The sequence below is a fragment of the Capricornis sumatraensis genome, chromosome 3 (assembly GCF_032405125.1).
Source record: "Capricornis sumatraensis isolate serow.1 chromosome 3, serow.2, whole genome shotgun sequence".
NCBI classification, from domain to species: Eukaryota; Metazoa; Chordata; class Mammalia; order Artiodactyla; family Bovidae; genus Capricornis; species Capricornis sumatraensis.
In genome coordinates, this window is record NC_091071.1 from 491302 (window position 1) to 515375 (window position 24074).

General features: G+C 64.7%; 2 protein-coding genes across 3 annotated transcripts in view; one reads left to right on the forward strand and one right to left on the reverse strand.

The window, feature by feature from the left end:
• C3H7orf50 (chromosome 3 C7orf50 homolog) overlaps nt 1-24074 on the reverse strand; it is a 67102-nt gene that overhangs the window by 4286 nt on the left and 38742 nt on the right. For both annotated transcript variants that reach the window (XM_068968926.1, XM_068968925.1), the window contains exon 3: nt 581-753. In XM_068968926.1, the coding sequence (XP_068825027.1) occupies nt 581-753 (173 nt within the window). The remainder of the gene's footprint in view (nt 1-580; nt 754-24074) is intronic.
• On the forward strand, nt 14216-24057 carry GPR146 (G protein-coupled receptor 146). Its single transcript, XM_068969248.1, has 2 exons — nt 14216-14251; nt 22675-24057. The coding sequence occupies exon 2, from the start codon at nt 22681-22683 to the stop codon at nt 23674-23676; it is 996 nt and encodes a 331-aa protein (XP_068825349.1). The 5' UTR covers nt 14216-14251; nt 22675-22680; the 3' UTR covers nt 23677-24057.

The window sequence follows — 24074 nt, forward strand, 5'->3', positions numbered from 1 at the left end:
AGGAGGATTCTGCCCTATACCAAGCCCCAGGGAGCCTGGGCAAAGCAGCTCCTTCCAAGAAAAAGCCTCCAGAATCCCACCGTCTCCACAGCGCCCTTCCTGGCTGACCTCTGGGTTCACTCTGCACACATGCGCAGGCCTGTCTGCCCCCCCAGACCACCCCAAGGGACCCCCAGCAGCCCTGCTCCTGAACTGGCTCCAGGTCACCAACCCCAGTTCCTGGCTGGGTGTCCAGGATCCCACGAAAGAACAGTTCCTGGAGGGAAGCCTGCAGTGCACGTGACTGTGGGGGCAGTAACAATGCTGAGGGTGGGGGCCCCAGAGGACAGGGCTGGCTGACGGGTGACGGGGGGGGGGTGACGGGGTGATGGAGGTGGTAATGGGGTGACGGGGTGGTGACGGGGTGACGGGGTGGTGACGGGGTGACGGGGTGGTGACGGGGTGACGGCCGACGGTGGCGCTGAGACGCCACCTCTATCACGTGCCCATGAGCCTTTCAAGGAAACTCGGAGACCGCCTCTCGTCCGGTGCCCGCCTGACCCTCGTTTTCCTGGCGAGGTGCAGGCCCAGCGCCGCTCACCTGCACAAGTACTCCAGGGCCAGTGCGGCCCCTGAGCGCTTGATTGCCGGGCTTGGAGCCGCAGCGATGCCCGCCTCCCGCAGCTGCCTCCGCGCTTCCTTCTTCCGCTCCTTCTTCCGCTTCCTTTCCAGGACCCTCTGCTCCTCCGGGGACAGGGACGTGGATGCAGGCCCCTGGAAGCACAGGGACCGCCGTGAGGGCGTCGGGAGGGGGCAGCACAGGATCTGGGACCCCTGGGCCCCTCTGCCCCGGACCTGGGGGGAGCTGCACTTGCCTGCAAGGATACCCCCCCTCTCCCACCCAGGCCTGAGGGCAGCAGGAGGGGTGGGGGCACTAGGGCTGTGATGCAACCCGCCCTGCCCCGCCCCGCCGGACCTCCCCGGAACGCAGCGACTTCAGTGGAGTGCAGGCCCCGAGCCCTGGGCGCTGCCCCCGCACCCCAGAGTGAGGCACAGTGGGGCCTCTGGCAGGCAGACTCCTCCTAGATGCCAGCGCATGACACCCTTTCTGCTCCCACGCCACACCCCTCCTTCCGGAATCTTCTAAAACAAGAGATGCTCTCCACAGCTGCTCCCGCCTTCTCCTGGAACCAGCTGGGGTTTACCCGCCTGCGTGGAGCTTCAGGGCTGCACCCCAGGACTCCCGGCAGCCCTGCCGTGAGACACACCGCCCACCCGCACAGGAGGCGCCTTCCCTGGGGTGGGGGCAGGTTCCAGAACAGCCAGAGGACAGGACAGCAGGGCCCCAACCTGGCTGCCCTGGGTGCGTGCGCACTTTAAGAATCACACCCGTGCCTAAAATACCAACACCAGTCACGGCCAGATTCCTGCTGACAAGGAATAGAATCAGATTTTTACAACAGCATATTCTTTGCTGGAGTAACACTGGCTCGCACCATCATGAGCTGCTGCTTCTGAGGACCCTACGCTGGCCCCGCGGCCCCATAGAGGGGCGCAGGAAGGAGGCTGGCAGGGGCCTGGTCCGCTGCAGAAGGGCAGCAGCAGCGTGAGCCAGAGTGCTCTGGGAGGGCGGGGCACGGGCCCAGGCCCCCCGGGGGGCGGGGCACTGGGCGGGGCCTGAAGGGTCCAACCGCTCCTCCAGAGTTCGCAGGGAGGGCTGGCGTCCTGCCCACACTCAGGGGGCCCAGGGTCCCGGTTACACACAGGCTTCTCCCAGCCGTTCCTCCCTTCCCTCGCCTCGGGGAGCAGAGTCTTCCGCCACGAGGAGGCTGGCGGGCGCAGCACAGACCCAGGAGGGCAGGGCAGTCTGCGAGCTGGGTCAGTGTCCCTCCCCTGGGGCCCTCCTACACGGATCCCGCGCCACGCTCACGTGAGGCTTTCCGGAGTTCCGTGTGCGTCTGGAGATAGCCAGTCAGTGTAGCCCCTGGGGCATCTCAGGTCCCACTGTGTGGGGTGCCTGACCACCTCAGCCTCCCAAACCACACACACGGGTTCCCACTGGAGCCTGGACCCTCTGTCAGCTCCCGCCCGAGGGGCTGATGCTTGGGAAGCGGGGGTGGGGGAGTCTGCCTCTCCACCCTGAGGGCCCCTGGTCTGGGGAGGGGCCAAGCAAGGGTCAGCTGGGACGGCCAGAGTGGGGTTGTGCTGGGGGCCCTCGCCATCTCGTGCTGACCGGTTACACCAGGGCTTCGGGTTGGCATGGGCCTGGCGGGCTCTCCTCCCTTAGACCCTGGGAGCCCACCTCTGGTCTCAAGGTCCCCCCAGGCCTCACTGCAGGGCTGCGGCCCCACTGGGGGTGGTGAGATCTCTGCAGCAACTCTCAGGAGCTGGGGGGCCCTGGGGTGGGCTGACCCAGCAGGGGGAGGGCAGTGCCCATCACCCACATGGGCCCCAGAAGCCTCCTGCTGTAAAGAGCATCCACCACAGCCTAGGGGTCCAGCCCCCTGCCCCCCATCACCTGCAGGTGCCTGGACGGGGCTGGGCCAGCAGGATGTGCCCCCTGCGTGGGATTCCGGGGGGAAAGGGGCTGCTCCTGGCTGACCAGATGCGTACAGGCAGGGGAGGCTGGGGTGGGGGCCGGCCAGCTGCAGGGCAGCACCCCCACCCACCAGCCCATAACCCACATGCTGTCTGGGTGAAACATCTCAACCAACCCCGCACAATCAGCAGACCAGAAAGGCGTGTGTTCAGTCCCTGTCAGTGGCATACGAGCCTGAACCAGGTCTGAGCAGGCTGAGGTCACAGTCCCAGTGGCCCTGGCGTGCGTGTCTGTGTGTGTGTGGGCGGCAGAGCCCAGTCCTCTGCCCGGCTGTCTGCCCACACAGGCTGGGCGGCCGCCGAAGGGCACAGCTCTCCCCCAAGCTGCCCAGCGCCCACAGTGCTCGTTGTCCAACCACCACCGAGGCCCAGAGCCCTGCCCCCTCTCGCATTGCTCAGGGCTGCAGGCCAGGGGCCTCCCCAGGCCACACAGCCGGCTCTTCCTTCCGGCCTGAAGCCCCGCCCCTGGCTCAGCCCCCAGGGGACCCTGCTCCGCTGTGAGAACTGAACTTTCACCAGAAGCGCTATTGCAGTTATTAAGACTCAAAATCGTAACTCTCGATGCGGAGGAGTAAACAGTCACCCATCCATGTCCTCGCCTGGGAAGTCCTGTGGACAGAGGAGCTTGGGGGGCCGCAGGCCCAGGGGTCTCACTGAGTCGGACGCGACTGAGCAGCCGCGCACTATTCACAGTAGCCAATTACCGTTTCCTTTTCCGAAAATAAAGAACAAAAGAGAGAGTGTTTCCTACGGTACTTTAATAAAACTTTATATTTTGAAATTAACTAGATGCAACCTGGACAGCAACATACAGACACCACGAGCCCTCCACCCAGCCTCCCTACACACGCAAAACACAGGAGACAGAGATGTTTCAGTTGCCCCTACAAACAAACTGCAGGGACAAACCGCTGGGCTCTTCAGAGGCTCGCGGCCCCAGTGCCCGCCGCCGAGCGGCCTTTGCTGACTCAGGAAGTGCTGTTTGCCATCTCTTATTTGCAGTGTCCTGGTGAAAACGATTCCAAACAACTTTAGGAAGCGCAGGGGGCTGTGAGCAACCTCGGCAGGGATGCGGGGCTGCCGTGGGTCCTGGCCCTGCAGAGGTGCTGGTGCTGGCGGGAAGCAGACGCGGGCTCTGGCCTCGAGGAGCGCACGGCCGGACCAAGTGAGCTCCTGGAGGACAGGGACAGCGGCTGCCCCGGCTGGGCGGCCCTCGGAGCAGGGCCCTCCATCCAGACGCTGCAGGGCCTTCAGATGAGGGAACCAGACCAGATCACAGCACACAGCCTCCTTGCGTCATCAACCCCCCCAGCTCAGAAACACGAGAGGACACGCTGAGATTTCCCTGCACACCCCCCCACCCCCGCCCCTTGGGCCACTCTCATCAACTGGCAACAGGTACCAGTGGAAGGAAACGCTAAAATCCAGTCAGCCCCTGAACTGGTGAGACGGAGCCCGTACTTGACCCCACCAGGCCCAGCCCAAGTCTCCGGCTTGTAGGCCCCCGGGCTGCACCGGGCTCCACGGGCACCTCGTAGAAGGGCGTCCCTTTCCCAAGCCCACCTCTGCCCTTCCAGCCTCTTCTGCGCAGGGCTTGGGCAGTTAAGACGCACACATCAGACCCTGTTTACACACACGAATCCTGTGTGAGACCGGCTGCTCAGTTACAGAGCAAGAGGGGAGTTTCGGGTATTATCGGGGGTCTCACCATAGCCATGGGCTGACGGCCCACGCAGACAAGCCAGGGCTCTGGGGAGGGTATTTCACAGTCATCTTTTCAAACCCTGCGGCCTAGGCTGCAAGCAGGACCTGCTCTCCACCTGGGTGGGAGACACTGGCCCTCTTCAGAGCAGCTCCAGAACCAAGGCTCTGAGCTGGGAGGCACGCTCAGCGGGCTGGGGGCGCCAGGGATCACAGACTTAACTTTCATCCTGCTTCTCTTGTGACCCAAGAATTAAAATGAACGTTTATGTCCATGTGCACGGGAAAAGCCAGAAGACACAGGACACAGATCAGGGAGCCGGAGCCAGGGAGCTGGTGACCAGCCAGACAAGTCCCTTCAAGGGCCCAGAGCTTCAGCCTGTGTGACCTGGGGGCAGAGGGGGGGACCTCACAAGGCTGTGCTGGGACCACCTTCTGGTTTCCTCTGGCCAGGAGTGGGGTGGTGGTGGTGGTGTCCCAGCCAGGACAGACTGTGAGCCCCGGCCCGTGTCCAAGGGGAGGCCTGGTGTGAACCCCCTGAGACAGAAACCCTGTTTATAAAGATCAGATTCGATTTCTGGAAACAGAAAATCCTGAGATGCTGCAAATGACACTTCACTCGCTCTCCCTTTCCAAAGGCCGTCCATCTGCTCCTGCCCGTGAATGGACAAGGCAGCAAAGCCAGGCTAGAGCTTTGGGGGAGGGCTGGGAGGCAGGACCCCCGATCCCAGGGAAGGGCTGTGGGAGCCCTCGGGGACCTGTGGTCACAGGAGAGCCAAGTCCAGCAAAAATGCAAATGAGACCCCTCCCCCACCAGTCAGCCAGTGGGGGCAGTAAGCATCATGCCCGCTGGCAGGCACACAGGCGGCCAGCACCACCCCGCGAGGCCCAGGGCCTGGACCTGGGGAACCTGCTGCACCCAGCATCTGCCACGCAGGGCGCTGTGTGCAGGCCCACATGGTCCCCAGAGATACTGAGGTCTCAGACGAGATCTCAGAACACACAGCAGAGGGCCACGAGCACACAGCATGCGGCATCGGGAAGACTTCCAGCGCTCCAAGGCAGTAAGTTGGGGGCAACTCTGCTTCCAGAGGCCACCGGCTCCCCAATGAGCTGGGCCAGTGAGTCCTCTTACCGGGTGCTTAGCGGGGAGCCGCTTGCGCCTACTGACCTACAGGGGAACCTGGCTCCTCGCCCAGCCTTCAGGGCCTTCTAAGGGCAGGAGGGGCTGCCTGCCCCACTCCCTCTGCCACAGCCCCTCCCAGCTACAGGGGCCAGGCATCCTCATGAACCCCCAGACCGCACCGCTCCCCAGAATCTCGGCTAGGCTTCTAGGCTGATCTCACCCACATCCAGGGAGCCAACAGGCGTCAGCTGTCCTCTGCAAGAGCTTCGATGTGCATGAGGAACACTGGCCCGTGGGCCGTCCTCGGGCTTTAGGAAGGAGGGCAGCACTGCACGACCCTCCCTGAAACTTTCACTACTGGGAGGCCCACACAGGCTTGCAGCCCAGCTGCCCTCTGCTCAGTCAACAGCCTCACGTGGGCCATCCCAGCTATCGGAAGGCAAAGGTCACCCGGGCTCCACTGCCAGTGTTCAAAGAAGCCGCTGTGCTCCGCAGGCCACGGCTACGCCCGCCTCCTCCCTAGAGAGCCCGCTGCCCTTTCATCTTTGGAGACGTGAGGCCCGGGAGGGGTTTAGGCTGCATTTTGCGTTTCACCTGGAAACACTGTTCCGGCCGAACAGTCAGCACCGGTGGAGCGGGGCGAAACGCCAGGTGTCGGAGCTGCGAGCCTGGAAACAACTTGCAACACGCAGAAGGCGCCATTCCCAGCGGCTCCCGAAAAATCAGCCAAGCCGCTCCTAGTTTGGCAGCCCCGATCTTGCCATTTAAAGGAAAACCAGAGTCATTTTAAGAAATACGTACAAGGCCTCTTTCCCCTTCAGTCGAGGTGGGCCCGGCACCAGCTTTCCCACTCCCGACACTGCTTCCCTCAAGCAAAGCCCCACGTTTCTGCACAGGATTTTCAATCACGTTTTCGCCCCGCGGCGACCCAGCAGGCTCTGGACAGTCCTCAGCGGCTCCCGGGCCCTGGGCCCTTCGGAGAGAAGCCTGCACGACCAGGGCCGAGTGCTGACTCCTCCACCCGGGCCTCTCGGGGGCCCGGCGGCCCTCCGGGCACCAGGCTGAAGACTGTTCAGGGAAAAACACGAAACAAAGCACGTCACTACCTCATCCCTTCGTTCGTCGTTAAACGTAATTTCCAAAATCACTTCAAAACACTAGGGAACTGCTGGCTGGCTTTTTTTTTCCCTCACTTCCCAAGAATTCTTGAGTGTAACAATGAATTTTTAAAAAAACTCACAGAGCCAAGTAACGAGTTACTCACACTCAAGCGATTTCGCAAGCAAAGCGGTAAACGCTCCGGCGGGTTCCGCCCCCAGGCCCTGACAGTTAACGCTGCGGCGGTGGGCCTCGCGGGGCCACGGAGGCCTCCGGCGACCAAGGCCCGAGTGCGGGGCCGCACGAGGGGACAGCCCGGCGGGCGCGGTGCAGACGCCGCCTGCCGGCAGAGCGAGAAGGCGCGCGGGGTCCCGGAACTCGCGCGGGCGCAGCGGGCCCGAGGCCTCGGCGGCAGGGGGACGGGCCGAGGCGCAGCTCGGGGCCCGGGCCCGCCCCGCGGCGAGCGCGCCCAGGCCGGCCCCGAGCCCGCGGTCCGCAGGGCGCCGCCCCCGCCCCGCGGGACGAGCCCCCGAGCCCCCCACGGCCCCCTCCCGGCCCGGAGCCCTGACCTCCGGATCGCCCGCCGCCAAGAGCAGCCGGCAGCGCGGCGCGCCCGGCCGCCGCAGCCCCCGCGCACCGCGCATGTCAGGCCGGCCGGGCTCGGCTGGAACCAGATCCAGCCGGCTGGGCGGTGACGCAAGCGCGGCGGGGCGCGGGGGCGGGGCTGCCGGCGCGGGGGCGGTGACGCAGGCGCGGCGGGGCGCGGGGGCGGGGCCGCGGCCGGTCTGCACCGGCTGGGGAGGCCGAGGGCCGCGGGCCGGGAGCGAGTGCGGAGGCCGGGCCCGGCCTCCAGCTCCCCTCAGGGCACAGGGGCCCGGCCGCCTGGCGGCGCGCAGGGGCGCAGAAGGCCACGCGGTGCCGCCACCTCGCACGCACGCGCGCCGACCACAGGCTGGGTCCTGCCCGCGGACTGGAGCGCCACTTCAGCCCCCAGCTTCAGGGAGGCCTTCTTGCCTCGCCCACTAAACTCACCCTGGAGGCCTCTATCAGGGTCTCGATCCCCACCCTGTGAGCTGCCCGGGGGTGGGGGCGCGTCTGCCCACCACCGGGACTGACAAAAGGCAGGTGCTCAGTAGAGGCTCGCAGTCGGTGCATGCAGGACCCCGCCGCCGGGACAACGCCGCAGGCCAGCGTTTCTAGCTGCCCGCGTGCGCTCTGGAGGCGGGGCTGGGTCCGGGGGCTGCTGGGGGGCCCCCCCTGGCCTGAGGGCACGCTGGCCCTGGCTGCTGAGGGTGCTGGCAGCCTCTCTTCATACCCCCCGCTGTGCGCTGGCGGTTGTGGGCTTCCCGCTTTGGGCGTAGGTGTCCCAGCTTCCCGGCCCGATAAGGATCTCCCAGGTCTGGAGCCAAGACTGCGTCTTTCTGTGCTCTCCCTCTTGGCCGTTTCCCCGCCACTCAAGGCCGGTCCACACACAGGCGGGCTCGGTGGTGCTGGTGGGGGCAGGATCACAGAGGACTGGGCCAGAGCTGGGTCGGGGGAGCAGAGCGGAGGACTGGGCTCGCTGCTAGCCCAGCCTCGGTGTTAGGAGGTCTCACCTCTGTGATCCTGTTCACTCCCTGGATGCGTGCATCGGTACTCTCGCTTCACAGAGAAGGAAACTGAGGCTCGGAAATGAAATCAAGCAGTTTTCACGATCTGCGATTCCGTGGAATGGACTCCATTTAGGGCCTTCTGCACTTTGTGTCACTCCTCTGACCCGAGAACCCCTGATCTGGCCTCCTCCTCCCACGGTCCTGTCCTGGTGACGCGAATGGGCCGCCGTGGGAGACTGGGACAGAGACGAGAACAGATCGGGAAGAGCGGAGAGCTGGCCCACTGTGGGGACCAGAACAGATAAAAATGCCTGCTACCTCAGACCAAGCTCCAGTCCCCCAGAACCCCCGTATTATACTCCTACCCACCCCCACCCCCTGTGATGGCACTAGGGGGTGGGGCCTTTGGGGGGTGATCAGATGGTGAGGGTGGGGGCCTCCTGAAGGGGATGGGTGCCTCCTGAAGGGGATGGGTGCCCTCATCAGAGAGACCCAGGGAGCTCCTCCCACCCCCACAAGGGGACACCGCGAGATCTGGGATGAGAACCCACCAGACACCAAACCCGCCAGCGCCCTGATCTCCGACCTCCAGCCTCCAGAAGTGTGAGAAATAAACCTGCTATTTCTGAGCCACCCAGCCTGCGGTATTCTGTGACAGGCTGAACTAAGACACCTGGCTGCAGGGAGGCTACACTGGAAGGCCACAACGTTACGGAGGAAAACGAGGTGCCTCAGAGGGAGCAGGTTCATCTTCGTTCTGTGATTTAGAGCGGTTGTAGGAGGGCACAGGCCAAGGAAAACGGCCTCAGGAAGGTGACTCTTGAGACTCGGAGGTGAGGGGACCTCGCACGGCCGTTTGGGGGAGAGGCGGCGCAGGCCAGGGGTGCAGCAAGCCCATATCCTGGCGGGGGCAGCGCACAGGGTCCCGCGGGAGGCAGAGGAGAAGTCAGGATGGCTGGGGGCATGGGGAGGGGGGACAGAACAGCTCTGCCAAGCTGGAGTTCTAGGAGCGTGAGGTGCCACCAAACCCCTCCCCCGAGACAGTGAGAGCAAGCTTTCGAAACCAGGGCGCCAGTGCCCAGGAGCACGGGGCTCGTTCTGAGTCATTAAGGGAAGAGTAAATCTGTCTGACACAGACGCCATCAAGGAGACCATCTGGCTGATCCAACCGCGACTTCCCGGGCACGCGCCTCCCTGCCTCCCAGAACCAAGCCCTGGTGCAATCCACAGGAAATGCTGCGGGGCGTTGGAACACCCACCGGGACACCCACAAGCTTCCGCAGGCCTGTGCGGAGGCACTTGGCAGGTGGGAACTGTGAGTGTGGGCATGAGGGGAGCCTCAGCCCCCGGTGGGGTAGAGGAGGGGAGCAGAGTCTGCGAGAGGAGGAAGCAAAGTACTTCCGGAGGCTTCCGTGCGGCTGCCCACTAGCCCCGGCCATCACTAAAGTGACAGGTGATGGCAGGCCTGGCTCCAGAAGCCTGTGTCCAAGCCCAGATGGTTTTCCTGGAATTCTGAGACACTTAAAGAAGCATTAACACCAATTACATAACCTCTTCCAGAAAATGGAAGCAAAGAAACCACTTCCCAATTTGCTCTATGAGGCCAACGCTACCTTGATATCAAATCAGACAAAAATAGTACCAAAAGAAAAGGCAAAGAAAAATATAGATGAAAATCTCATAAATATAAATGCAAAAATCTTATTCGGCAACGTATAAAAAGAATTATACACGGTTAACAAGTGGAGCTTATTTCACAGATGCAAGGCTGGTTTAATATCCAAGAATCAATCTATAAAGCTAAAGAAGAAATATCACATGATCATGTCCACTGACACGGAAAAAGCGCTTGACACAGTTTGAAACCCACTCACGATATGCGTTCTCAGAAAACCAGTAATAGAGGAGAGCTTCCTCGACTCGGTAAATAACACGCAGACTGGCCCCCTCCCCCAGCAGGCTGGGAACAGGGTGAGGGGACCTGTCCTCACTGGCGCTATTCGACACCGCTCTACAAGTTCTAGCCTGTGCAATAAAGCAAGGAAGTGAAATCAAAGGCGCACAGACGGGAAAGGAAGAAACAAAACCGTCTGTCTCCCGGCGGGGTGAGGGCCCCAGGAGTCTGAGCATCTTCTCTTCTGCACGTCCTGTCGCTGCAGCAACGCTCGCCGTGCAGACCGCACCGAGCCTCCTTCCTCCTCCTCTGACTTGCTCTTGCACCTCTGCCGGGACTCAGGTTGCTGGTGCGGGGTGGCTTCCGGGTCACTATTCAAACACGTGTCTCTCCTCCCATCAAACCACACTGTCAGGGGCTTTTTGTTCACCACTAATATTTATTTGGAAATTTCTAAACCTGCCAGAGTGGCACTTGCCAAGCCTTAGAGGCATCCTTAGGGGCACCATCCTTACCAAGCTCCCAGGGGCCACAACAGGCGCCCGCACCCTTCCCCGTCACCTCCCCGTGCCGCCCACCAAGCATGTACACCCACCCTTCAGACCCTGCCAGAGCACCCGGAGGCACTCTCCCTCTCAGAGGCGTTACCCCTGGGCCCAAGAGCCAGGCTGGCGGCCCTCTGGCCTCCTGGATGATGGCAGGCAGAGCTGCTTGCTTGGGGTTAGGAAAGAGAATGAGGAGGAAGAGGCACCAAGGAGGGCTCCCTGGGAAACCCCGGTGTTACCACTGGCCCAAGGACAGGGAAAGCCAGCACAAGGCCGGGCCGGTGGGAACGGCGCCACACTGCCACGTCAAGTATCAGTTTCCAAGCGTTCACAGCGAGCGCACGGAAACACAGCTGACTTTGTATGCTGACCTTGCATCCTGAAATCTAGTGCGCAGCTCAGTGACGGCTGGCCGTCCATCCCAGGCAGAAGGAGCAGGGCCAACACGTGGGGAGCCAGCCTGCACAGATGCCAGGCACCCAGCCTCAGTCCTGAGCCCAGGTTTTCCTGTGCAGGGGAGTCTGCCAGCTCCCCTCCCCCCTCTGCCTTCATTTCAACAGGCCCTAGGGGGTAAAAACAAAGACCCCCACCCACTGTCCCCTAAGGCCTCAGTCAGGATCCTGGCACGGGGAGGACTGCCTTCCCCATGGGAAGCCGGGCTCTCTCCAGCGGGGGCCCACCTACCGGGGGAAGGCCCTCTGGACACCCAGACTGGGCACCTAAGAGCTACAGAGGCCCCCTCCCCCACCCGGCCGCCACCAGGTGGTCCATGGGCTCCTGGGAGGGGCCGCGTCTTCCAGACCTAAGAAGTGCCACAAAGGCCGTGCCAGGGCTGCTGGGCGTGCAGGGTGCCCATCAGCCTCAGGCCAGACAGCGCCGGGGCCAGGCGCCACTGCTGACTCCCGGGTGCCCCCAGAGCCTCGGCTCAGCGCCTGCCTCGGGCCAGCCAGCGGCTCCCAGGGGCCGGGCCTGGTCAGTGCACTGACCTGTCGGAGCTGCTCGTCTCCCCCACCAGGTCTTCCCCACAGCTGGCGACCCACTGCCACAGGACGGCGCTGGGGAGAGAAGCAGGTTACCGTAATGGCAGCAGGGCCAAGGGCAGGGCGGGGGCCCCAGGGTTCCACAAGCGCTGTGACAGAGGGAGGGGGATCTGGTCCCCTAGCTGGGGGACAGGCGCAGCATGGGCCCACCCTCAGCACTTCCTGTGTTAGGGATGGGGAGGTCTGCTTCCAGGGAGGACAGAAGAGGGGCCGGCAGAGGCCGAACGGGACTGGAGGTGGGTGGGGGTGGGGGCGGCAGCTTGTGCAGACTAAGGGCAGTGAGGCAGCTGCGCCGACAGGCGGATGACCTGGGACGGCCAGACTTCCTGGGCCCAGCCGTTCACTCACGTTTACCCCCAGCCCCTCCAGGCCCCTCCCTGGCTTCCTCATCGACGTCGACCACAAAGACCCGGGCCTGAGCAGCAAGACGTCGCAGCGACAGAGCCACAGGGGTGGCAAAGCACGCGACCTCTCTGTGAGCCACACCCAGAGCCAACCAGTGAGCCTACACACTCCTTGCCCTGACTCACACGTCACGGAGAACCACACTCCCCATTGGTGTGTCATTTCCCAAAAGGTGCGTCTTCAAAAGGAAGACCCTTCTGCCTCGACAGAGAGGGTGGCCCCGGCAGCAGGTGGCCCTCAAGCCGCTGACCAGCGGCCCGGAGCACCCGGCGTGCAGCCCCCTGCGGTCGCTGCTGCTGCAGGACAAGCGGGAGGGCCGGCCACGCCTCCAGCCTGGCGAGCAGCCTCGCGTCCCACAGCAGAGCGCCGGGCTGCAGTCTCCCTTCGTCCACAGTGTGGCGCAGGCTCAAGGCACCAGCCTTGTAAGGCCTGGGGCCTGGAAGCACAGGACGGCTCCTCAGGGGCGTCACCAGGAACAGTGGGGAGGCCGACTCCACGTGGTCCTCAGAAGTCAACCCCAGATACGCAGCTGGAAGCCCAGGAAGCAGGACCAGCTTCCCACAGCTCCGCCCCCAGGATGGTGCAGCGGCCCAGGCCCAGGCGTTGGCCTGAGCCCCGGGAGAAGGCAGCAGGCCACAGAGCTGAAGCCTCACGGAGCGCGCTTACATTCCCCAGCTACAGAACGCTGATCTGAGCCTGGCCGGAGGGTGGGTCCACTCTGAAGATCTCTGACGCGCGCAAGCTCTGCCATTCCCCCTGGCCAGGAGCCTGCGTGGTGGAGGAAGTCTTTCTCTGCGGATAAGGCAGTGGGGCGACCCAAGGCTTAGAGGCCCTGCTTTACCCAGTCAGGATCGCAGCCCTGCCAGGTGCAGGGCACCCCGGCATCCTAGGGTCTCTGGCTTGGAATTCTGGGCTCCAAGGCTTTTCAGAAAAGGAGGTAACAACACTCCTTAATCACATTGCTAGAATGATCCAAAGGCCTAAGAAAGCAAAGACCCCCTGCTGTGTGACATTGGGCACCTGCCTAAGTTCTGAGCCTCAGTACGATTTAAAAGGAGGAGGGTACTGTCTTCCATCGATGGTAAGACGTGGCTCCTCACTTTAACAACTCTAAGATCAGCATGCTGCTTACACGCACAGCATGACTGTTTCCTTGCAATGGCCCATAAAGTTCTGGTATTCGCAGCACTGACGGAGTTTCAGACTTGATGAAACGAGGCTCATACACCTTGAAAGGCTGCTCTGAGGGCGCAGAACAGAAACCTGCGCGGAGCCTGTCCCCCTTCACTGCCGGGGTTAGTGCCGGCTGACCACGCCCAGGTCTTCCCCACGGCTGGCGACGCACTGCCACAAGGACGGTGCTGGGGTGAGAAGCAGGTTGCTGTAATGACCACAGGGCCAAGGGCAGGGCGGGGGCCCAGGGTTCCACAAGCGGCTGAGAGGGAGGGGGATCTGGTCCCCCAGCTGACCCCCAGCTTCCCTCTCTGACCCGTGTTCAGGAAGCAGGGTAGTGTGAGGAGGGGCCCTGAGCCCGGCAGGCTGGACCCTGCCGCCACCCAGGGCCAGCCTCGGCCGCGATGCTCATTCCCTGCTCCACCAGCCCCTGGTCCCACAGCGAGCCTGCCTTAGCGCTGCAAGCCGCACACCTGGGTCCTCGGAAACCAATGTTCTTACCGCCGGGGCCAGAGCGCGCTGCTAGGAGCACTGCTGCAGCACAAGCCTTACAGCAGAGGAAACGGCCTTGTTCTTGTCGCTTTTCCAACACCTAATTAGAGCAGCGGCTACGGAATTAGTTAGGCTGCAAACAGTGCACTGTGTCTTTAAATGGTTTTCCTGCGGCCAGTTGTTTACGGAGAAATTCCTCAAGCCAGGAAGTGAGGGGTGAGCGGGGAGCCAGCAAACACACTTGGGGCAGAGGAGCAGGTGCGCCTGGCAGGCCCCGATTACAGCCTTCGAGGGCGGGGTGACTGTCCCCTGCAGATGAGAGCGCCTCTGACTCAGCGGGCCGGCCCGCCCGCGGACCTCAGCCGAGCGCGCGCCGGACTCTCGGCGGCCCGGGAGTCTGTCGGCATCGGGGGACCCCGGGCGGGGCGGGGCCGGGGCGAGAACGGGGGCCGGGGCGGGGCCGGGCGGGCCCGGGGGCGGGGCCGGCGCGGCGCGGTCACGTGTGTACACAGGCCCGCGCGGCGTGCGCGCCGCGAGCCCCGCCGCCTGCCGGAGCCCCGAGCTGCCCGCTCCCGCGGCGACTGCGCGGCCCGCGGCCCAGCGAGCCGGTGAGTGGACGCCGAACTCGGGGTGGGGGCGGTGGGCACACTCGGGCTCGGCCCGCGCGGGGAGCGGCGCGGGGACGCGGCGGCCGGAGGCCGGTTCTCCGCTCCGACTCGCGGGTCCCCTCGGCCCCGCCCGGGCGCTCTCCCCTCCGGTGGCTGCCCTCCAGCCGCTGCCCTGCGGTCATTCACCTGTCCGGGCCGCTGAGAGCCGCAAGCCGCGTAGGCGGCTCGGCAGCTCCACAGGCTCCTCGCATGTCCTGCGGGGAGCTGACCGCCTGCTTCTGGGTCACGGTGGCTGTAACTTTCGTCCCTTTTATGATTACAAAATCTTGGAGATCTGTGCCTGGAGGCTCCTTCAAAACTTGAGAAGGCAGTGCCCCAGCCTCAGAGCGCCCACTGACCTGGGACAAGAAACCCAACACCAAGCTAAGGGCAGCAGCACGGTGGCTGGGTTCTCTCAGCGGGGCACTGGCCCCGGCCATCTAACCGAGCTTCGGGGGGACAGAGGGTGAGTCGGGACCTGACAGACTGTCCCCTCATTGCTGGATGCACACTCGCTTGGCAGCCCCAGGCCACCTGCCAACAACCAGCTCCGAATCTTGGCGGAGCAGCGGCCCCCTCCTCCCCACTGTGTCTGCAGCACCTAGTGAGGCTGGCCTTGAGTCCCCAGGCGGCCAGCAGCCTGCTGGCCAGGCCTCTGCAGACACCAGAGTGTGGACACGATAGCTGACCACGCTCCCGGGCTGCTCACACATAACGGGGACCAGACACTCTGCCGTCTCAGCTGGGTCTTCACTGGGGCACCGGTCACCACCGAGAGGAGAAAGAGGCCCTAGTAATAACTAGGCCCTGGGGACAGCCACATGCTCCCTGGCCTGCCGGGTGTGGCGCTCCAAACTGGAACCTCTGGTATCTCGCTAAATGAAGAAAGCCTCTAGAGATAACAGGCTTTTAAAAATCATAGCTCCCATCTGGTGCATGCATACTGTGGCAAGTCATGGACAGGAAGCTGGGGCCAGGCCCTGCCCTTGACCACTGCTGTCCTGCCGCCGTGGGGGTCACAGAAATACAGAGGAGAGACGAGCCCAGCGTTAGTTCTTCACTGACTTGGGGTCCCTGGAACTCAGAAGCCTCTGGCAGGTGGGTGACAGGAGAAAGGCACCTGTGTCCACTGGGCCTGAGTGGTGGGGTTTTAGGCTAGGACGTAGAACTGCTTTCCGTTGTTTAGTTGCCAAGTCGTACCCCACTCTTCGCAACCCCCTGGCTACAGCCTGCCAGGCTCCCTCTGTCCATGGGATTTCCCAGCCAAGAATCCTGGAGTGGGTATCCATTTCCTTCTCCAGATTTTCTCAACCTAAGGATCAAACCTGGGTCTCCTGCCTTGCCAGGCAGGTTCTTTACCCCTGAGCCATCAGGCGAGCCCTCAGTCAGTTCAGTTCAGTTCAGTTCAGTCGCTCAGTCGTGTCCAACTCTTTGCGACCCCATGAATCGCAGCATGCCAGGCCTCCCTGTCCATCACCATCTCCCGGAGTTCACTCAGACTCACGTCCATCGAGTCAGTGATGCCATCCACCCATCTCATCCTCTGTCGTCCCCTTCTCCTCCTGCCCCCAATCCCTCCCAGCATCAGTCTTTTCCAGTGAGTCAACTCTTCGCATGAGGTGGCCAAAGCACTGGCGTTTCAGCTTCAGCATCATTAGCCCGAGAGCTGCTTAAACCCACTATATAGTGAGAAAGGGACAAACTTGCCAAGGTCCCTGCCAGCAAATACGCATGAGCGATTCCAGGTGGGACGAGGCCCCAGCCACTTTCCGGGGCCTGAGAGGAAGGCACTGCTTGGGGAGGCGGCAGCCACACCCTCCAGGCCCTGGGATGTCATCCGGGAACCTCAGCAAACAGCTTGCCGCCCACCAGGGCCGTGTCCTCCAGCTCTCTCAAGGCTGCAGCCTCTCCGGCGCTTGGGCAGCAGTAAGTGTCCGTGGGGTCTCACAGGTGCTGCAGAGCAGGGGGCCTCCGTGTAAGGCGTAAAAGTGAATTTTCACTCTAAAAAATGCGATGCTGTCAAGGGTCAGAGTTCAGGTCCCTCCTCCGCCCCCCAGGGACCTATGGACAGAACCCCCTGCGAGTTAGCAGCAGGACAGGGTGCAAAGGACCAGGCGTCCTGTGCAGTCCCACAGGGGTCTCCTTCCTCCCACACACACGGTGGGAGGGCAGAGAGCACGCAGGAGTTTCCCAGTTTTAATTAGAGCCACGGAAGCAACTGTCATGATTAGACCAAGTGTAAGGAGCAAAAATGACTGCTGGTTCCTCCCCTGGAAAGAACCACAGGCCGAGATAAGATCTGCGGCTCTGCCCCAGAGCGCCCCCGGGGAAGAGCACACCAGTGTCGGGCCGGGCAGGGGCCCGACTGGGTGCCAGGGGAGGCGGGTCTGTCCTTAGTCTGTTTTCCCCTGATGGAGAGTACTGGAAGGAGCGGTAACCTCAAAAAATAAATCAGGGGACAATAAGAGAAAAAGCCGAGGGACTAGTGCTCCACAAGCAGAGGCGAACACGCCCGAATCCTTCCAGGGAGGGCCCGGGGCCCTGCTCCCCTGCCCGCAGCCCTTCCCCACCGGCGGGCAAGCCCGTTCTCTTCCCGGGACAACCGGAGACGCTGCCTGCTTCACGCTCACTGCTCTCTAATTCAGAACCTTAAAAAGCAACAGGCTACGAAAACCGAGCCACCCCAAGTGTATAATGAACCGTTGCTTATCGCAGCCCAGGAAGGCGCAGCGTCTGCGATACCAATCAGTATGCGTAAGCGCTCTACGTTGAAAACCGATGAAAACATCAGCTTTTCCGGAGTGTCTGGCTCCTACCAGCTGGATGTTAATTGTAGCTAGAGCCTTTGCCCATTATTGCAAAAGGAAATAAACACTCGAGTCACTTTCAAAGCATTTTGATGGCTCCAGAGCACTCAGTCGAAGTCCAGGCACAGTACACAGTGGGTCTCCAGGACATCAGGCAGGCAGGCCGGGCCGGTGCCCACCAGGACACACTGCCCTGGCCTCGGGGCCCTGCGCCCACCTCCTGGTCTGAGCTCTGCCGGCCCTTCTGCCCAGTGGGTCCTCGTGCTCGCCTTGGGGAAAGGCCTTTGAGGCCGTCCCACAGGCTGCAGGACACCGGCCACGGAGCTCCCTCTTTGGGGTGCTCTGGGCAGGCAGGAACAGGAGGGGTGCCGTGGGATAAGGTGAGTGACCTTGGAGGGGAGTTAGCTGGTGCTTCAGTTGGGCAGGCTGTGTGCGCACAGGGCCACTGGGGAGGCCCTGCCCATCATGGCCCCCGCCCGCCTCTGCTCTGCTGCACTCCCGGCCCCCCCTCTTTCCATGGAGGTCACCGTGGGCTGTAGCCCTGCGTTTCGGCAAGGCTTTTCATTGCCCGTGGACATTCACTTTTGAAGGGTTAGTTTATACAGTTCTAGGCTCTTTTTAAAAAAAAAAAAGTCCAAGGAGAAAAGATGCTGACATCTGGCCTCAAAATACTTCCAGCAGCTAACCCAGGCATGCGGTCCTTGCCAGCAGGGAATGAAAGAAGGGGCGCCTGTAAGCAGGGTGCCATTGGGGAGGACCCGCCAGGACCCCGTGGGGCTGGGGCCCCGGCTCAGCAAGCGCGGCTCCAGAGACTCGCTGTCTGTTCCTACAGCGGCCCTGGGGGCCCAGGGCCGCTAAGCTGTGGGAGGACCTCCTGCCCCCACCCCCGCTCCATGAGAATCTGCCCTTGGCCTGGGCCCGCTCACGAACCCTGCCCTCCCTCCCCCGTCTCCTCTCCCTGCGGCGGCCGGCAGAGTCAGGAGGCAGCACAGCAGCGCGCGTGTGGGAGGCGAGGACCCGCCGTTCCACGCCCAGCACCAGGGCGGGCCGCGCTCACCACCGCTCTCCATCCTCCCAACGGCCTGACCAGGGACCCAAGCCAGGCAGCTGCGGGCAGGGCGCCTGGGGAGGCTGGTCCTCAGTCTGCGGCCCACGGATGGGAGCCACCACCAGGCAGCACGCGCCCCTCCCAAGGGGAGGTCTGAGTCGGGCCAGGGGGCACGATCGAGCTGCTTCCCCAAAGAACAAGAGCATAAGAAGCAGGCGGCCCTCAGTGCAGCGGGGCTTAGACACGCGCCCCGTGGCCCAGTGTCCCCCAACGGGCACCCGGCCCGCATGCCACCCCCTCCCCGGGGCCTGCCACCAGCCCCCACCGTGTCCCCCGTCCCCATCACCAACGCGCAGGGGGTGGAGCAGCTTGCTTCACTGCTGCCCCAGCGCCCGGCTCAGAGTCCTGGGCGCCGAGCAGAGGCTGGCCCGTCGGCTCATCTGCCCCGTGGCCCTGCCGCCCGCCAGCCCCCTCTCGAGGCCGTGTGCTGCGAGGCCGTCTGCCCAGCATGCCGGCACCCATGCAGGCACCGAGGAGGACACGTCACGTCCCGAGAGCTCCTGTTTAGGTCCAGAGCAGAGCAGGGGACCCCTCCCTGATGCCACAGCAGCGCCGCCAGCCTGCGCTCACGTCAGGGTCCACCTGGGAGTCCGGTGCCCTCCCCAGGCTGGCCACGCTCCCCTCTCCAGTCCACTGCTGGCCCGAGGCTGTGAAGACATCTCTACTCCCTGGAACAAGACCAGCCGGAAGTTGGCCGCACGGCAGTCATCCGGGGCCCGGCAAGGGCCACTGCCCCAGAAGCGTGATCAGAGGCGACAGGCCGAACTCTCAGAGAGTGGGGACGCAGGTCACCTTCAGATCAAGTCAGTCCTCTTGGGAGACACCAGATGCGGTGACCGCCGGACCCCCTCGACGACCAAGGAGCAAGCCAGGATGCTGGAGCCCACCAGCCTCCTGCCCCGGGCCACACGACATCAGGGCTGCTGCCGGCGTCGCTGTGAGACCATGGCCACACGCCTGCACGTGCCAGGCACGCCCCTGCTCCGTGGACAAAGGCTGGTTGCAGGCCTGGCTGGGCATGCCCGCCACAGAAGAGGGGCGCCCACGGGTGAGGGTCCGAGAGTGAGGGGATATGTCTCTAGCCAGACGTGCACACCTGTATGTTCCCCGGGCCTGGCAGAGGGGGGCAGAAGGCCTGGGGGAGGCGCAGACCCGGCCGGGCAGAGGCAGGGGTGCCAGGCAGAACCAGGCCCTGGCCAGGCTGGCAGCACCGGAGTCCCGGAGGGATCCGGGGCAGGGCCGAGGGTGGGTGGGTGGGTGGGTGGGGGGCAGGGCCGAGGGTGGGTGGGTGGGGGGGGGGGCAGGGCCCCCCAACGCCCTGTCCGATGACGGGGCCCTGGTCGGCACCTGGTGGGCGCTGCTGCCTAGGGAGGCGTGGAGGAGGGCCCAGAGGTCTGGGAGGCCCCACCAAGCATCGGAGGAAGGCGGCCACGCCAGCCGGGGTGCCTGCAGGCAGGTCTGCAGAGGCGTGTGTCTGGCAGGGGGGCAGTGGGCAGGGGTGCTTGGCGGGAGGGGCAGGCGGGGCGCATCAGAGGGTGGACTGGGAGCCGGGAGGCAGTGAGCAGCTCTGACTGGTGTCATCAGGACGGCCCCGGAGCAGGGTGACAGGACCAGCCTGGACGACGCTGCTGGCTGGGCTCCTGGTCCTTCCTGCCCCTGGGGCCCCCTGACGACACCAGTCAGAGCTGCAGTGGGTGACGGGCGGCCGCAGGCGGTGCCGTCAGCCCTGCTACTCGGGGACAGCGAGGGCCTGTGGGGCCAGGGGCAGGGCCCAGCGGCTGAGGGCCCACCTGGCCTTGCTTCCTGCCCCTGAGAGGCCAGGACCACAGAGGGCCCTGCTCGGAATCCTGGTCTCTGGCCACGGTCCAACTTCCCCTTTCTCAGGAAGGAAGGGAACAGAGAGCTGGTGACTGGAAAGGCAGCCCAGCCCAGCCTGCCAGTGTGGAGGGCGGGGGCCATCATTGTTCTCAGGGCCCCTCCTCACAGGCCCTTGGGGGAGGGGAGCCTATTCCCAGACTCCTGCACTCCCAGAGCCCGAGCACAAAAGGAAGTGGGGTGACTCAGAGGCGGCTGGGGTGGGGTGACCCGCAGGGGCAGCACAGGGACCTGGACACAGGGACACCAGCTAGAGGCCTTGCGCCTTGACCAGCTGCCCCGCAGCCGTGCGCGGTGGGCGCACACTCCCAAAGTGACCGATGCTTGACGGCAAGTCTGGGGGTGCCGGGCGCAGGTGCTGCTCTGGGTCCCCAAGAGCCCATGGGCACCACCCGCCCCAGCAAGCGCCTCAGTGCCTCGTCCCTTCCACGTGGGCAGCCTGCCTTCTGCCCTCCTCACCCGCACCCCCACACGTAACACCTGGAGGCGAGGAGCCTCTGGGAAGAACACCAGGGACAAAAAGCGAAGACCGGCTGAAAGCAAAGGAAACCGGCACCTTTAGCACATGAGCTGCAGTGAAGCCAGCCGTGTCCTCGCCGCGGACACCGACGGGACGCGACCAGAGCTGCCTACTTTGTGGGCAGGGTTTCCAAGTTCTGTGTGTATGAGCTGCCAGGACACGGCGGCTCGGGCTGGCCGCTGAGACACGCAGACCCCTCTCGGGTCAAGCAAGCTGGCCATGTAAGCACCTGAGCTCTTGAAAAAAGATCCGAGCTGATTTGCTCCGCGTGACCGCCTCCCGCGGGTCTCCAGTAGGGCAGGGCCCCTGCCAGCACGTCCCCTGCTTCCCTCAGCCCAGGAGCCCATGGGGGCCTTTCCACTGCCCCACCCGACATCGCAGAGGGCCACCCTTCCGTCCTCAGCCTCCCCTGGCCGAACCTGCCCTCCGGTGGATGGAGACCCCCAGAAGGGGCAGGCGCACCAGGGGACCCCCGTCGGGCCTCAGGGGAGCCCGTGGGCAGGGTGCCCTTCCCGTGTGCCGGCCCTTCCCGATACAACTCTCAAGGCTCCAAAATGGCTGGGAACAGGAGGCGCAGCTGCACCCGCCTGCAGCGGAGGGGCACCCTGAGAACCGGGCGGCGGACACGCACAGCGCCGCCCCACCCCCCGCCACACCAGTGTGCGCGTGCGCCCCCACGCCTCGTGGAGCACGCCGCACCGGGAAACAGGCCCGCCGCGAGTGGGGCCAGCGCGGCGGGAGGGGAGGGACTGAGGCCCGGGAGCCGGGCGAGGCGCTCGGGCTGGTCAGGCACCGACAGGATGCTCTGTGGACCAGCGTGCCGGCCTGCTCAGCGCACGGGAGCCCGCCGGCATTCGGGAGGGAAACGGGCAGCGGATCAGCTAGAACAGGATGGACGCAGGCTCCGAGGACCCCTCAGGCCCGGCCCTGTCTGGGGCTCCTTCCCGCACCCTGGACCCCAGGTCTGGGAAGAGGGACCCGAGTCCCTGCAGCGGCTGAGAGTAGACGCCCTCCCTGGAGGTGATGAAGCCGGCAGGCAGCAGGCGCTCAGCAGCCCCGCCCCGCCTTCGGCCGCTGCCTTAGCGGCTCATTAGGATGCAGACGCCCCCGCCCCGCGAGGCTCCTGCCTGACCCCTCCGTGTCGGGGGCGGTGGGGGGGAGGTGTCTCAGGCACACACCCTGTAAGCGGGCGCCTGCTCCGTCGCGTTGGCTGGCAAACAGAAGCCTGTGGAGACATGTCATTCCCCCTGTGCCCCCCACGCTAGGCTCGCTGCCGCGGCGTGGGGCCGGGCCACTTAAGGGCAGGCGGGGCCTCCCTAGCCCCTGGACCTGGGAGGCCAGGGTCTGCCCCAGAGGGTTGCTGGCCTCGCTCTGAGAGCAAGAAGCCCGGAAGGTTCAGGACGCATGGCATGGAGGGTTCCCCCCTCCCCAGGACTCAGGCATTGCTCAAGAAAGTCTGTCCTCTCACCACCAAGGCGCCTCCACCCGCCAAGGCCCACCCCGACCTTAGCGCCCGCCTGCCCTCACCCTGCCAGGCTGGGAGGGAGGGGACCGGAAGGGTGCCAGGCGCGCGGGCAGACTGCCTCCCGCCGCCTCTGGCCTCTCCCCAGGGGCCCAGCGGTGGCTGGTTTTCAGGCCAGGGGTCCCGGTGCCCTGGCACGGCACACCAGCGCTGCCCAGGCGGTGCGAGGGAGGCGGGTTGCTGGGCACAGACGGAGGTGGGGGGGGGCTGTCAGGATTCCGCAGTCAGTGCAAGGAAGGAAGGCTGAGGTTCCCGCGAGGGGGGCTGCGGGGCCAAGCCTTGGGTCCATCCCCAGCCCCCCAGCTCTCCTGCTACAGGCCTCTCTCACGCGGCCCAGGCGCCACAAGGTGCCAGCAGGCGCCTTACAGCTCCAGGGCTGTGGGTTCCCCGGCAAACAGGGTCAAGGAGGCCCGCGTGGCTCAGGGCCCTCACAGCTTCCAGCGAGGACGCCTTCGGCCGCAGAAAACACGCGCAGCCCCGTCTCCCGCCGGCCTCGGGGGCGGGGGCCGGGCTGTGGCCGCCAAGGCCTCACGCGCTGCTCTCTCCCCACAGCCCGCCATGTGGAGCTGCCCGCTCAACGGCACGGGGGGCGAGGACCCGCTGCCCTGCCTGCACCTCCAGAGGGCGCTGTCCGCGCTGTCGCTGCTCTACCTGCTGAGCGGCGTCCCCCTCGGCCTGGGCTACAACGCGCTGCTGCTGCTGGCCAACCTGCACGACCCCGGCGGCATGACCATGCCCGACGTCTACTTCGCCAACATGGCGGCGGCCGGGCTGCTGCTCTGCGCCCTGGCGCCCGCGCACCTGCTGGGCCCTGGCGCAGCCGGCGGGGCCGCCTGGGACCTGGGCGGCGAGGTGCACGTCTCGCTGCCGGTGCTGTTCAACGTGGCGGCGCTAGTGGCGCTGTACTCCACGGCGCTGCTGGGCCTCGACTGCTACATCGAGCGCGCGCTCCCGCGCACCTACATGTCCAGCGTCTACAACACCCGGCACGTGTGCGGCTTCGTCTGGGGCGGCGCCCTGCTCGCCGGCTTCTCCTCCCTGCTCTCCCACATCTGCAGCCACGTGGCCGCACGGCTGGTGGAGTGCTCGCGGGTGCGGGACGCGGCGGCGGACGACGCCATCATGCTGCTCGTCGGCTACCTGGTGCCCGGCCTGGCCGCGCTCTACGCGCTCGCGCTCCTGGCGCGGGTCCGCAAGGAAGACACGCCGCTCGACCGGGACGCGGGCCGCCCAGACCCCTCAGCGCACAGGCTGCTGGTGGCCACCGTGTGCGCGCAGTTCGGGCTCTGGACGCCCCACTACCTGACGCTCCTGGGGCGCACGGTCCTGGCGGCACGGGGGAAGGCACTGGACGGGCACCACGTGGGGACGCTGCTCCTCGCCAAGGACCTGTCCAGGTTCCTGGCCTTCGCCAGCAGCGCTGTGGTGCCGCTTCTGTACCGCCACCTCGACAGAAACTTCCCCGGCAAGCTGCGGCGGCTGATGAAGAAGCTGCGCCGTGGGCACCAGAGCTGCTCCCCGGACCAAGCGGGGGCGCAGCCGGTGACTGCATAGACGCTGCTCCACGGGCACCGCCGCGGGCGGGGCGGGCCGCACTGGCCGGAGGCACAACGCGCGGTGATCAGTCCCCTGTGCCCAAGGCTCGCTCCCTCCTCTCAGGCATCCAGGAGACAACGCTGACTCCAGCCCCTGCTCCCTCGCCCCTGGAGACAAGGCAGAATCAGGCGCAGCCCCGTGGAGTTCCCCAGGTGCCTGGTGTGAGGGTGAGCCGTGTCCTCGGTGCCCGGCTGCCCTCGGGTGTGCTTGCCTCCCACACCCACCTTTCAGGTCCACGCCCGCGACAGCCTGCTTCCCCCCCGGCCGCAAACGAAGTAATGAAAACCTAACACCAGTATTTATACTTTGTACTGTTAAAATACTAGCCCTGCCCCCTTTCGTTTTGTTTATGAGGA